The sequence below is a fragment of the Oppia nitens genome, unplaced genomic scaffold (genome assembly GCF_028296485.1).
Source record: "Oppia nitens isolate AA-2021 unplaced genomic scaffold, nextdenovo-longstitch-racon4-pilon3 scaffold12_pilon_pilon_pilon, whole genome shotgun sequence".
NCBI classification, from domain to species: domain Eukaryota; kingdom Metazoa; phylum Arthropoda; class Arachnida; order Sarcoptiformes; family Oppiidae; genus Oppia; species Oppia nitens.
Genome location: NW_026533191.1, coordinates 2,184,327 through 2,199,230, shown reverse-complemented (window position 1 = coordinate 2,199,230; position 14,904 = coordinate 2,184,327). Strand labels below are relative to the sequence as shown.

The window sequence follows — 14,904 nt, the reverse complement described above, 5'->3', positions numbered from 1 at the left end:
TAATGTTTGTATTTGTGTATTCATATAGAATATAACGGCTTAGGGATGCTGTCGGGGGGGAGGGAGGGGATGAAAACGGTATATATATATGCATAGGGTTGACATAAAGGTTTTTTCCACATAATATAAGCTTTAAGGGGTGACCATGGTTACTTACTAGTTAGTTAGTTTAGTTAGGTATTAGCCGTTTATTACTCTACAGTCTATATATAAAATTTTTTGGTGGGAAAGTTGGGTCATAAATGTGTGTGTGTGTGTGTATGTGTGGGCACTTTACTTATTGTTGTGTTGTCACTAATTTTATGACTGTTTCATACTGTACAGAAAATACTGTACAATAAATAAATAATTGAGCATGTATAAAATTGTTGCAGGATAATGGGCGCCTCCTATTGAACAGTTAGCTTAATACGGTATTATTATTTTTTTTAAAAAAAGTTGCTAGTTTAAAAAATTATTTATACTAATTAATTATTATTGTTATTAAATACTAGTCTATATATATATATAATTAAATTTATTTATTTTTCAATTCAATTCAATTTAAATAATTGTTTACAATTTGCTAACAAAAAATTATATATTATAATATAACAGTAATATTATTATTATTATTATCATCATCATTATTACCATATACTACTACTACTACCWATTGGTACTGGTACTATTACTAAACAAATTAAATGTTAATTAAAAAAAATTTATACATTTTAAGGTAATTTTGTTTTTGACTTTTTAATAATAGATTATCTTTGAATTAAAAATCAATTTTTTTTGTGTTGCAATCACTATAATACTAATAATAATAATAATAAAACAACAATAATAATAATAATAGACTAAATAATATTCATATTGTTTTTTAAATGTTAAGTTTTTAATAATAGATAAAGGGGGTGATTCGCATCGATAGCCCAGTTATTTTATTTGGCATCCTTTTTAGGCTTTCCGAACATCATATCGCCAATAATATAGCTGTTAACCAATAGCATCACTGTTATGCCAGCCCAGGCCAGGTAGTAGAGTGCATAGTCGGTGGTACCGGCCTTCAAATAGACGGGTACGCCGTTGTTGATCTAGGTAGATAGATAGAGAGGGAGGGGGTTAACAACAACAACATTAGTTAAAGTKATAATAAATAATAAGTAACGATTTTAGTAGTTAGAAAATATAGGGGAGGGTAGATGATTGGGTGGGTGYAGGGGAAGGGAGGGGTGATAGATAACTAAGTACAGTACATATGAATCATCGGTTTATATACATGTATTTTATTTATGGGTACCTGAGCCCATTATAGACATAGTTAATAAATAATATTAAATAGSYGRGTGGGTGGGGGTTGTATTTARTGGATAGTGGGTGGAAAAAATAGGTACCTGAGCTGAATATCATATCATATATGATATGATATCTATGATCTACCGTAATATACCCCATACCTGATACCAGATGCACTGTTTACGATAGTCCACATACTTGCGGGTACCGTATATCGGATTGTTGGGGTCACGTTTGCTGGTGGTCGGTATCATCGAATCGGGTATGTCGCGCCACGATTTCCAGCCGTGCGGATTCGGGTCCGGATGGGCGGCACCGGCCGACAGTAGACGGGTGGCCATCATATTCTGCGGGCAGACGGGAGAGAGAGAGATTAGAGAGACATATGTGGTGGCCATTCAATTGGTGACCATTTCGGGTGGTTGAGGCCAACCCGCTATTTAGAGGTCACACACACACACACTTACCATAGCCGGGACCAATCGGCTAAATTGGTGTTTGTCCATTTTTGCACAAAACATGGCCATTATTATTATGATTATTGTTGTCCACTTAAATAATATGTTTGAATACCCGGTTATCTTACGGTCTTAAATACCCGACACTTGTTAGTCAAATGGCTATCAATTTATTTGTGTTTTATTATTACAATTAAAACAAAATGTTTTACAATATTATTGTTGTAATASTAATAGTATTGTAGWGARAAAAAATGTCTCCAAAAATATACAGTAAAAACTAGTGATAAAAAACTTTTTAGTCCAATAATTACGTTATTTTTTGGTTGAAAATTATTGATGTGATGTGTAAACAAACTTGTTATTTATGTTTTTAATTTTTAAAATTTTAGTAATTTTTTTGTGTGTAAAAAAATTTTAATATTACCCGTAATCTTGGGTATAATTTATATATATATATATATATTTTTTGTATTTTTGGTTCAATTAACATGTTTAACTAGCGGAAAGTGTACATAAATTTTTAATTTTAATTTTTACTAAATTGATTAAATTTTACTAATTAAATATATAAATATATWTTTTTTAAAAACAATWTATYAATTTTATATTATTTTTTTTAGAAAAAAAATGTTTTAATTAACATAATGTAAAACTTTTTATAGTTTACATTAAAAAAATAATAAATAATTTTACTTTAAATTTAAATAAAAATGAAAAAACTACGAAAATATATTCTAAATAATAATAATAATAATTKATAAATTTAGCAAGTTAATTTATTTTTWAAAAAAATAGAAAAAAATTCACTAATTAAAATTAATAATTATCGCAACAATTATAATCACTGTTATCATCAACAATGACAACAACAATAACATTAATAGTAGTAATAATAATCACATTAATTATATYCATATTTATATCAGTYATCRCCGGCAACGATGACCACCARTWTTGCGGTTCARTTGACCAGCCAGTGTGCGATRGCGTCGSAGGTCACAGGTCATCATCGGCTGCCGATATATACGTAGGCAGTGGCCATCGTAGTCGTCGCCGACGACGGTATCTACTCTATGACCAGAATTTTGGCGAAGGCTTTAATCTGAGACGCGATGTCTACATACGTATGGCACTGTTGGTCCATCGTTTGGGTCCCGACTGGACACTGGTTTTGCCCGAGTGGAGTCATATACCTCACTGGACATCGGCGGCCGCCGACGCCGATCGGCAGTCACCACACCATAGACAATGGCAAACCTATTTTGATGTGCAAAGTATGAACCGATTTGTACCGGTCATCGARTACTCGGACTTTCTATCCGAGAGTCAACTGAGCGCCGGTAGTAGTAGTAGTGTTGGTGACGATGAGCACAGGGATGCTATAGTGGACGTCGTGTTGTGTTTGGATCACTACGAGGACACGTTTGACGGCAATAAYATCAATCAATGGCACGAAAGGTACGACTTGAAGGAGTGTATGGATWGCAAACATTTTCGYAAAGTCAGCGATGGACGGGTAGTTAGCAAATACGGTGGAACAGCAACGGACGGGTTAACCATCAAACGGTTGGTGTGTCTTAGGATTGATGGCTATGTGTCGACATTGAAGCAGATTATAGACAAYGAAAAGCAATTTGCGGACAATTCGGTGATATATATATCGCGCGCCGAAACTGTACTCAACGACGACTTCGGAACAGTTATCTATTGGACAGTTAGACGAAGTATGAGATTCAGTGGACAACTCGTAGAGATAGCCGACCAGTTTCGTCGCGAATCACTCCAGTCGGACGATGTCAAYGATAAGACACTGTTGGACAGTAACTGGCAAACGATGCGGCGAACGGCCGGTCAGGCAATCGGCGGTAATTACCTATCGGTTCACTGGCGTCGGCGAGACTTTGCCCGATATCGTAGTCAAGACATACCCGACGTTCAATGTGCGGCCAAACAGATAGAATGGGCACTACRGGAGTACCGTATAGATAGTCGGACAGTGTTTGTGGCCACCGATGCACCGGCCRGCGAGTGGTCAGACCTACGGAGCATTTTGCTCGGCCATGACGTCCGAGTGCTGCGGTTTACTGCCGTGATCAGACGGCGTGATCAGCCCGTACTCAGCGACGGCCAGCTGGCCGTTATTGACCAGTGGATAGCAGCACACGGCCGCCTATTTATCGGTACCTATGAGTCAACTTTTTCGTTTCGCATACAAGAGGAACGGGAGATACTCGGGTTTTGGCYCAATACTACATTTAACCGACTGTGCAGTCAATGTGTSGACAAGTCGTCGTCGTCTATGRTATTATGCAAACAGGAGTCTCAATGGAAAATAGTTTATTAAATAATTATTAAAATTAATTAAAACTAATTATATATTTTGTATAATATTTCTAATGTGATTAATATAATTGTGTAAATAATTTAGCTTTTATTTAAAGTTTCAARAAAAAAATAATATAAAATATTAATWAATTATTTATAATAAAAAATAATAATATACAGATAAATTAATATAATATTAATAAAAATATATAAATTAAATTAAAAATGTAACACAAATTAAAAAAGTTTTGATAAATTAAATTTTATACTACTTGCTATTACTATTGCTAATACTATTAAATTTTATTTTATTTTTGTATAATTACTAAGTAATTTGATTATTTATTTTCAAATAAAATTATTAAACATTTTTAATTAATTCAATATATACCGTAATCTTAATAATTAAATATCAATAATATCATAATTAATTTGTTAAACTGTATATTAWTTTTTTTTTAAAACATTAAAATTAAATTATTTTAAAAAACTATTCTTTATATTACATTTAATATTAGAAAATAGAAATTTGATTAATAATAAAAAAATTATTTAAAAAATTAATAATAATAAAACTATTAATATAACTAATCGCTATCACTATCACTGTCACTATAGTTATCAGTGTCACTGTATAAAAATACATAATGAGATATTGATGTAACAGGTTTTGTGGGACCACCAAAACTACTGGTCTGAACGATCTGACTGTCCTGTACTGGAAGCCTATCGGTGGTACGATAGCAGACAAAATTRCGACCATTGCCTAGCAAATAGTGTTTGAATAGACTGGTATCCAACTGTACCCGTTCGACCACCACTACATAGTCGGCCCGATTTTTATACTCATTCCTAATCGGCCCGTAATTGTTGAAAACAATATCCTCACGACTGTATCGATTGGGCGACATTTCGGTAAAATAGACCCCAGTCTCGAACACGGGTCCATTCAGTGGCCTGAATGCTGCCGACGCACGTATATAACCGCACTGGCGTATACCCAGTGCACCCTTGCTATCGGTATAGTGATACAGTTGGTCACCCTTATTGTTTTATTAGTTTWGTAATATTTTTTAAAAATAGGATTTATATGTACAGTATATATATATTCATAATTAATTTTTGATAAATTATTTTGTTTTTATAACACAAAAATAGTATTATTAATAATAATAATAGTATTAAAAAATAACTTACCATTAATTTTATTTACCAATATTATACTGTATAGATATATGATAAAAAAAATATTAAAATTAATATTATGACATATAGCAACTATTGTAAATTTTTAACTTTATATAATAATGTTTATTGAATAGCAAAAAAAATTATATAATATTACAAATAAAGCAATGGCTTATAATTATAGTCTGTTAATGTAATCCATTAATACTGTATATAATATATATATATATATAATTGAAATATAATAATTACATTTGATATGCATAAGTAATTTAATGCAATGATGTAAATTATAAAMTATTTATTATTATTATTATTATTGTTATATTGAAAATATTATTTAATAAAATCAATATTAAAGAGTTATTATGAGTTATCTGAGTTGCATAATATTTAAATCAMAAAACGTTATCATTGATGATATAATTGTTTACATAAATWYATAGTTTTTCATATATATATATATAAATTGTTTTAGTAGTCTTGTTAGTTACTATATTATATTTATATATATATATATTTACAATATAATACACAATATTATACTGTATATATATATATATATATATATAACTTTATATACATATAATAAAATATAATCTTAATAAATTAAATATATATTRCTAGTATTACGTAGTAAGTACTAGATTTTTGCAATGTTATCCAATTAATATGAGTTATTTTGCTATAAATTTATTTTATAAAAAAAATTTAAATATAATTTTTATTTGTATATATATATTACATTACATAATCATAGAAATTAGTATTTTTAATTATTTATAAAAACAATATTGATAAAATAATTTAATAATCACAATTTTCTAGATTCAATTAATTTAGTTATTTTAACTAATAAATTTTTATACTGTATATTAATAATTATTATATTAATTTGTATTTTATTATTGTTTATATTTTATAAAAAATATTTAGTAAATGTATGATTATATTATATTATATAACTAATGTATTGCATAATTTTTTGYTGTTGGTTATATTAAACTAATGGTTTACTTTTGTAATTGTTTCCGATATACTAATATTACCATAGGATTGTATAATAAGCTAAATATAAGTATGTATATACGTATATACAGTATATATATATTTTAAAAATTTTATTTATATAAGTTTAAAATAATATGAATGTATAATATTATAAATACTTAATTTTTATACAGCTGTAATATGAAGTTTAATATATTAAATATTTATAATTATAGAAAAATCATTTTATTAAAAAATAGTATTACTGTTAGTATTTAAAATATAATAATACAATGAACAACAAATAGATAATAATTATCAATAACTATTATATATATTTTAAATAAAAATTATTTTATCTTATTTTTTCAATAAAAAATTCTGGTTATTATCATTAAAGGTCTTTTTAAAAAAATATTAAATAAATTATTTTAATATAATAATAATCTTAATTTGATTTTGGATTTTCTATATAATGGTATTAATATTTGTTTTGTTTTAAAAAAAAATTTAATTTATAACTAATAATTATGTAATTATTTTTAYAGTATTTTTTGTAAATTGAGTCTAATTTCAAATTATTTTTTTAAAAGTATTTATATATATATTTTAATCACCATTTAGTCCGGCGACCATTTATTTCACTATACGAGCGCATCGGGTGCCGAATCAATCAAACGGTGCGGTTATATACGCCAGAGTCGGGCATTYGGMCAGTTTGAATCGGGCGTCTATTTTACMACTAAATCGCCCATTAGTTACACSCGCACTCAGATACTGATGAACAACTACGGCCCGGCATTGCTCAGGTATACTACACGTGCCGACTATGTTGTTGTAGTGGACAGGGCCGACCTGAACACCTATTTGCGCCGCGATTATAATCTATGGAAATATGGCCGTTCGTTTGTATGCTAYCGGCAACCGACAGTCYCGGTACGGGACTATCAGGTCATGCGATTYGATGACTAYCTTACCTATCGATCACTTGATCTATTGGCCGATCAATTAGATACTATGTCACTGTCGATATTGTAGGTCTATTGTACTGATGCACTAGTAGTTTGATAATACCTAGTGTTTGTTAACTTAGTTTTTTATTTGGTTGGTTAATATACAGTATAATACAGTATTGAAAGCTACTAATATTTAATATAATATTTATTTATTTTTATCATTTTATAATCACAATAATTAAATGACTTTTATATAATAAATTTTTGATTTAATTAGTTTTTAATAAATGTATATAATGTTAATTATTTTCAAATTTTATTGTTAAAAACATTTTTTATTTTAATTAGATTTGTTATCTAGTTTATTATAATTATAACCCAACATTATTAATATATATAAAAATTATTTGTTAATTTCAAGTACCATAATTATTTATTTGAATTTATTTTTTTTAATTGTTTAAATTTATTAATCAAAATGTTTTACATATTTTTTTGATAATCTAAAGTCTAATAAAGTCTAATAAAATATTTATCTCAATATTTATTTTAAAATTTAAATCTACTTGAAATTTAGTAGAGAAAATAAAAAATCATAAATATTTAAATTATGATAATTACTGTAGCAATGATTTAGAATAATTATAATTTATTATATAATATATCAATAGATCGATTTATAAAACACAAAAATAAATTATTATATTTTGATATTTTATTTATTCAATATTATATTAATTATAATATAGAAAGTTAATTGAAAAATTATAAATAGTAGTTGACATAAAACATTTACAATATATACAATACATAATAATAATAATAAGATAATATTTAAATAATTAAATATTAATAATATTGAAAATATGATATTATTTTATTTTATTTACAAATTATTTATTAAACATTTTTATATTGTGCAAAAATCATCAAAATATAACATTAAAGTAATATATRAATTTCAATAAATTTTTAAAAATATTAATTTTTTTATTTWAATAATTTTTGAAAACCAAATAATCATTTAGTGTGTAATCAATTGAATTATGATTTCATCGCCAAAATGTAATACCAAAATAAAAAATGTTAATTACTTTACATTTACATTAATGATTGCTTTATATATTAAAAAAAATTTAAAAATTTTTTTTTGCATATAATAGAAATATTATTATTAGACATTTGGCGTCAATTGTCTAAAAAAAATTATTATATCATTTGATTTAATAAATTATATTTATTATTAATTATTTTTGAGCAAAGTTAGCCAGAAAATAATTAAATAATTGTTTTTTCAATTAGGATTTTATAGGGGGATTAGCAATAATGGTATTAAATAGGATTTTGTTTGATTTGATCACACAATATAATTGTGTGATTATTATAAAAGATTTTTAGAAAAATATTTTTTTAAAAATATTTAAAAAAAACTAATTTAACGATTATTATACTATATTTTATTGTTTTTTTAATCACCATTTAGTCCGACCATTTGTTTCACTATACGGATGCATTGGGTGCCTATGCCATCAAACAGTGCGGTTATATACGTCAGAGTCGGGCATTTGGCCAGTTTGAGTCGGGCGTCTATTTTACCACTAAATCGCCGATTGATTACTCGCGCGCTCTGATACTGATCAACAACTACGGACCGGTATGTCTCAGATTTTACACACGTGTCGATTACGTGGTTGTTGTGGACAGGGCCGACCTGAACAGCGATTTACGCCGCGATTATTATCTACGAAAACATGACCGATCGTTTGTCTGCTATCGGCAACCGACAGTACCGGTACGTGACTATCAGGTCATGCGTTTCGATGACTACCGTACCTATCGATCAATGGGTCTACTGGTCGACCAGTTTGACACAATGTCATTGTCGCTACTATAGATACAGGTGCTAATCACCTGATTGATTTTTTTAATTGTTTTAAATATAATTATTGATTTTTAAAAATTATTTGTAATATAATCATTGATTTTTTAAAAAAATTGTTTGTAAATTTAAATTTTTAACGAATATTTTTTTAAAATTTTTAATTTCATAAAAATTGATGTTTTATTCAACAAACAAACAAACAAAAAATAACAACAAAAATTTAGTCATTAATTATTTTTTTATTCATGTGATTATAAACATTGTAATAAATGTATAAAAAAAATTTATCATAATAATAATATATTAATTATAATAATCGTTACATATTTTTGTCTATTAATTAATATTATTTTTCGTTTGTATCAATCAATCAATGAAATTAATTAATTAATAGTCGTTACGATTGAGTCCTAAAAGTCCCCGAAGGCAACCACTTTGCTGTTACCGATGTTGATCCGGTCGCCCGCATAGCAAACCATTTTGCGGCCACCGTACATATTGCGCTCGCGTATCAATAGGTTGTCCAGTAGGGCCCTGTCCACTGCCACTACATAATCGGCCCGATCGCGAAAATAGCGTCCATAATTGGGTCCGTAATTGTTGCGCAAAATATCCTGGCGTTTTCGTCCTGTCGGGGCCAACGGTGTCAAATAGACGCCGGCCTCGTAGTGATCATAGGCCTGACTGGCCTGTATATAGCCAGATAGTATGATGGCTATGGCACCGGCCTCATCAGTATAGTGATACAGTAGTGACTGACCGTTATTATTATTAGCCTAGGATTACATAAATATTTATATAAATACGGTATTAATATATGATATATTCATATGATTTTTATGATTATTACTAAATAATATATACTGTATACTGAATACGATACCATTAATTATATCAATAATAATAATAAGTATTAATTTAATTAATTAAAAACTATTTTTTTTAAAAATTTATGGTATTAATATATATATTTTTTAAAAATAAAATATTGATCACAAATAATACACAATTATAACTATGAAAATGTGATTTGACTTATTATTTGTCGCACATTAAAAGGTATAATATGATAAAATAATTTTTTATTTTATTTTAAAGGTTTGAGTTTGAATTTCAAAACTTTGAAACTAGTGTTTGCAAATAAAATAAAATATAAAATATAAATATTTCAACGATAAATATCAAATGTCTATCCAATTACAATAAGATTTTAATGGATTTACAGTTTTGTCAATAATATATATATATATAAATATAATATTTATCACATTTTTTACATTACATTAAAACAAAAAATCTTAAAATATAATATATTTTTAAAGAATATATTTTTATTAGAAATTAAAAAATATATAAATATACTACATATTACTAAATATAATTACAGTAACAATAATGTTTGGATTAATTAATTTTTTTTGTCAATAATATATAATATATATATATAGATATAATATATTTATAATATTTTTTACATTACATTAAAACAAAACAAAAAATCTTAAAATATAATATATTTTTAAAGAATAGATTTTTTATGAAAATAAAAAATATTTATATATTTCTTACTAATTAAAAATACAGTAAAACAACAATTGAATTAATTAATTAATTAACAGTATAGTTAATAATAATACCTAATGAAAATCATCAAATTTCATTATCTGACTGTCCTCGACATCTATCCTATCGGACTGATAGCAGATAAATGTACGACTGGAGAACGAGTATGTTTTGAACAGATCCCTGTCCAACAATGACCTATTGACTACCACTACATAGTCGGCATGACCCGGATAACTGGCCATTATTGAACTGTAATTGTTTTGCAGGATCTCCTCCCGGGTATAGTTTACGGGTGACTTATCGGTCAGGTAGACACCGGCCACAAAAAGTACGCCATACGATGTATACGCTTGACTTCGTCGGATATAACCGGACTGTCGGATAGCCTCAGCACCGGCAGAGTCGGTATAGTGATAGAGTAGGTCAGACTAAATATATGATGATGTGTTAGAAAATATATATATATTAAATAATTTTAAAATAATAATAATAATATTAAATTTGGAAAATTAACATTAATTATGATATTACCATTAATATTATTATTATAAGTAATAATTGTATTTAGAAATATTTACTTTAAACTTCAAAATATATTAATTCAAAAAATAAAATTAAATAAAATCACTTAACTTAAGTGATTATCACATTATGAAAATTTATTTCAATAATTTATTCAATTTATATATATTTGAATACTCGATATATAACTGTACATGTATTACACTATATAAACATAAAGTGTCTAATTATACGTGTAATTAGTTTTATGTTATAAATTAATAGAGAATATTCTAGATATTGATATATATATATATATATATATATATATATACTGTAATATTGAATATGATTATAAAATATCTGTAATTTGAGTTTTATTTAATCTGATTTTGACGGGAAATTGAAAAGCAATTGAAAAAAATATTCACAAAAAAACATTAAACAAAAAAATTACAAAATTATTAGTCATCATCACTAATGTTATTAATCAACTACAATAATATAAACAATTTTTTTGTGACTTATGTAAATATATAGATTACAAAAAAAAATTAAACATAATTATATTATTTCTATATATATATATATAATTTATTATGCAATTAAAATCTCAGCAACATTATTAATATTATAATTACTTTTATTATTTAATTAACAGACAAAAAAATAATAATAATATTGACATTCAAAATATATTTATACAATCAGTTAGTTTATTGTAAAAATTAAAATATTTATTTAGACAATTAATAGTTATTTTAATTTTTTTTTAAAAAAAACATTACATGTTTAATAATATTACATAAAATACAATCAAACTATAAATAATATTATTATTATACAATTATTATTACCATAAACTACAAATTTAAAAAAATATATGTTACAAAAAATTTTATAAAATATTACTGTATAAGTATTATTTAATTTTAAAATGTAAATAAACACATAATAATTATATGATATATATGTATGATTATTATTAAAAATCATTATTATTTTTACATATTTTTTTATAATTAATAGGTAATTGCTTTTAAATAATGTATATACAGTATATATATATATATAATAGATATCGGTATATTTACCTGTACTTTACATACTTTTTTAATATTCATAATTATTTTTTATTATCATCATCATCATTGAAATTTAATATTATTACTATTATTGTACACTACTGGTGAATTATATATATATATATATATTTAATTATATAGTGAATAAAATTATAAACATAATATTATATTATATGATATATTATAATAATATTTTTAAGAAAAATAATAATAAATAACAGTTATATATATATATATTGAACAATTAAATGTGTCATCAGATTAATAGTCTAGTATGTTATTAATTATATTAAATAAAAACAACTGTCCACAAAAAAAAACTGATACATACCTGTGTGTTGTTTACTGTGTCTAACTTTTACTGTACTATTAATATATTACGGGTATTTATTAACTATATTGATTTTTTTAAATATACATTTGTAATAATTAAAAATTGATTTTTGTTTGTTTGTTTGTTATTTGTTATACTAGAGTCTAGTATAACAAAAATAACAAACAAAACAATTGTCTGTTATTTGAGTTAATTGTTTGTATGTAACATCAAATAATATGTGCAAATAATATACAATAAAATATGTATTTTATTTTATTTTTCAAATAAAAACTTTTAATAAAATTCTAATATAAGTTATATTAATAATAATATTAGTAAAAAATTTGTAAATAGACTAATAAATATTTATTTAAAAAAAATAAGTGTTACAGTAGTTAATTATTAATAAATTATTTAACTAAATAATTGATATTAAAATAAAACTAAACATTGACTACGAAYACAAAGTTAACCAATATTTTATATAAAGTTAGTTATTATTATTTAAAAAAAAATAAAATAAATTATTGTTAATAATAAATTGTTGTAAATAGTTTTTAAAAAATTTTCAATTACTTAATATTAAAAAATTTTATTTAATTTTTTTATATAATAACATAAAAACTAAGTGACTGAGAGAAAGAAAGAAAGAGAGAGAGAGAGAGAGAGAGAGAGAGAGAGAGARAGAGAGAGAGAGAGAGAGAGAGAGAGAGAGAGAGAGAGAGAGATTATCAATCAAATAATTTAATAACAATTTTATTATTATTTGTTTTGCTTTWATTTTAGTGTAGAGTTGTCTAAAACATAATAAATATGTATATTGTATTTAAAATATATATAAATTTCCAGACAAAACAATGCAATTAAAATGTCTAATAGTTTTATAATATGTTTGAATACAGTTAAATATATATACAGTACAGTACTGTAATAACATTTTATTATTTATTTATTTATTGTTTAAATTATAGTCAATATAGTAATAATCTTTTTATTTTAAATAATAATATAAATAAAATTGCACACATGCTATAAACTTATTATTAATATTAATATAAAAATTATGATTTTTTTGTTGTTGTCTCAACTGTATGATAATAATAAAATAAAATTATTATTAAAAAAAATTACTATAATATTACAATATTCTTTTTGTTTGTAAAAACATATATATATATGTATAAAATGTTTAATATTTTTTTCAACAAAAAAAATTATATAATATATATACTGTATATAATATATATATATATTTAATTAACATTTTTCAATATAATTTATAGCAAATTTTTTTTATTATACAAAAAATTTAGTTATTATTATTAGTCTATTATAGTTATTATTTCCGGACAAACAGTTTGACCACTACCTCCAGTACCTCCAGCAGCTCCAGATCCACCAGTACTTCCAGTACTTCCCGTACCTCCAGTTCCTCCCGTACCTCCAGTATCTCCCGTACCTCCAGTACCTCCATTATCACCAATATCTCCATTACAACCATCAACAGTATAATCCTCGTACCGTATGACCTGTTTGTTGTCAACCCTGACCCTAACGTGTCGATAGCATAGAAAATTACGACTGCGGACCGCAAGCCGGCACCGGCGCAGAAGCCACGGGTCCAGATCGTCCCAATTGATTACTACCACATAGTCGGCCCGTCCGTCATAGTCATACCATTGGGAACCGTAGTTGTTGTATAGGATTTCCTGACGCGTATACAGATTAGGAGCCAAACCAGTCAAATAGATACCCTCGTCAAACAAATTGGTTCGCGGACTCGGACGTAGATAACCGCACCGTAGGATTTCGGCGGCACCTGTTTGATCGGTATAGTGGTACAGGTGCTTTAGATATTTGTTAATTTTGTCACCTATCTATTTGAAAATATATATATATAGATAAAAATATACAATACTATATCATATAAGATATTAAATCAATAATTTTGTTTAAAAAAAAAATTAAAGTAAATTTATAGTAAAATTAAAACAAATATATATTAATTATTTTTTTTTATATCATATGATATCATTACTATACCATTGTTGTCGACTATTTATTTTTTTTAATACATATATGATTTATATAATATTACTGTATCATCACATTTAGGACAATGATTTTTTGTTGTTGGTGTCTACAGTTTGTTGGGACATATATTGTATAAAAATATATACAACTGTATATAAAATACATATAAAATCATAAATTTGAATGAGTAATAAAAATTTTTAATTAGTAATAGTTTATTTGAGCATGATAAATTTTTTAAAGGCTATTTTTTTAAAAAAAAATTAAGCTTTTAAGCTCACTAAGGGTATATAAATTCAATAAACTTTAGGTGTTTTTT

At 25.5% G+C, this 14,904-nt stretch overlaps 3 protein-coding genes across 3 annotated transcripts; 1 reads left to right on the top strand and 2 right to left on the bottom strand.

The window, feature by feature from the left end:
* Positions 1 to 614: 614 nt before the first annotated feature.
* LOC128955202 (uncharacterized) lies at positions 615 to 1,986 on the bottom strand. Its single transcript, XM_054300851.1, has 3 exons — positions 1,749 to 1,986; positions 1,443 to 1,628; positions 615 to 1,079 (listed from the first exon to the last, which is right to left on the bottom strand). Exons 1-3 carry the CDS (start codon positions 1,806 to 1,808, stop codon positions 927 to 929), a joined length of 399 nt encoding a protein of 132 aa, XP_054156826.1. The 5' UTR covers positions 1,809 to 1,986; the 3' UTR covers positions 615 to 926.
* A 7-nt stretch (positions 1,987 to 1,993) lies between these two features.
* Positions 1,994 to 4,086, top strand: LOC128954819 (GDP-fucose protein O-fucosyltransferase 2-like). The gene is made up of 2 exons (XM_054300422.1): positions 1,994 to 2,012; positions 2,669 to 4,086. Exons 1-2 carry the CDS (start codon positions 1,994 to 1,996, stop codon positions 4,084 to 4,086), a joined length of 1,437 nt encoding a protein of 478 aa, XP_054156397.1.
* Positions 4,087 to 13,822: 9,736 nt separating this feature from the next.
* On the bottom strand, positions 13,823 to 14,632 carry LOC128956015 (uncharacterized). Its single transcript, XM_054301699.1, has 2 exons — positions 14,595 to 14,632; positions 13,823 to 14,428 (listed from the first exon to the last, which is right to left on the bottom strand). Exons 1-2 carry the CDS (start codon positions 14,595 to 14,597, stop codon positions 13,874 to 13,876), a joined length of 558 nt encoding a protein of 185 aa, XP_054157674.1. The 5' UTR covers positions 14,598 to 14,632; the 3' UTR covers positions 13,823 to 13,873.
* Between the last annotated feature and the right edge of the window lie 272 nt (positions 14,633 to 14,904).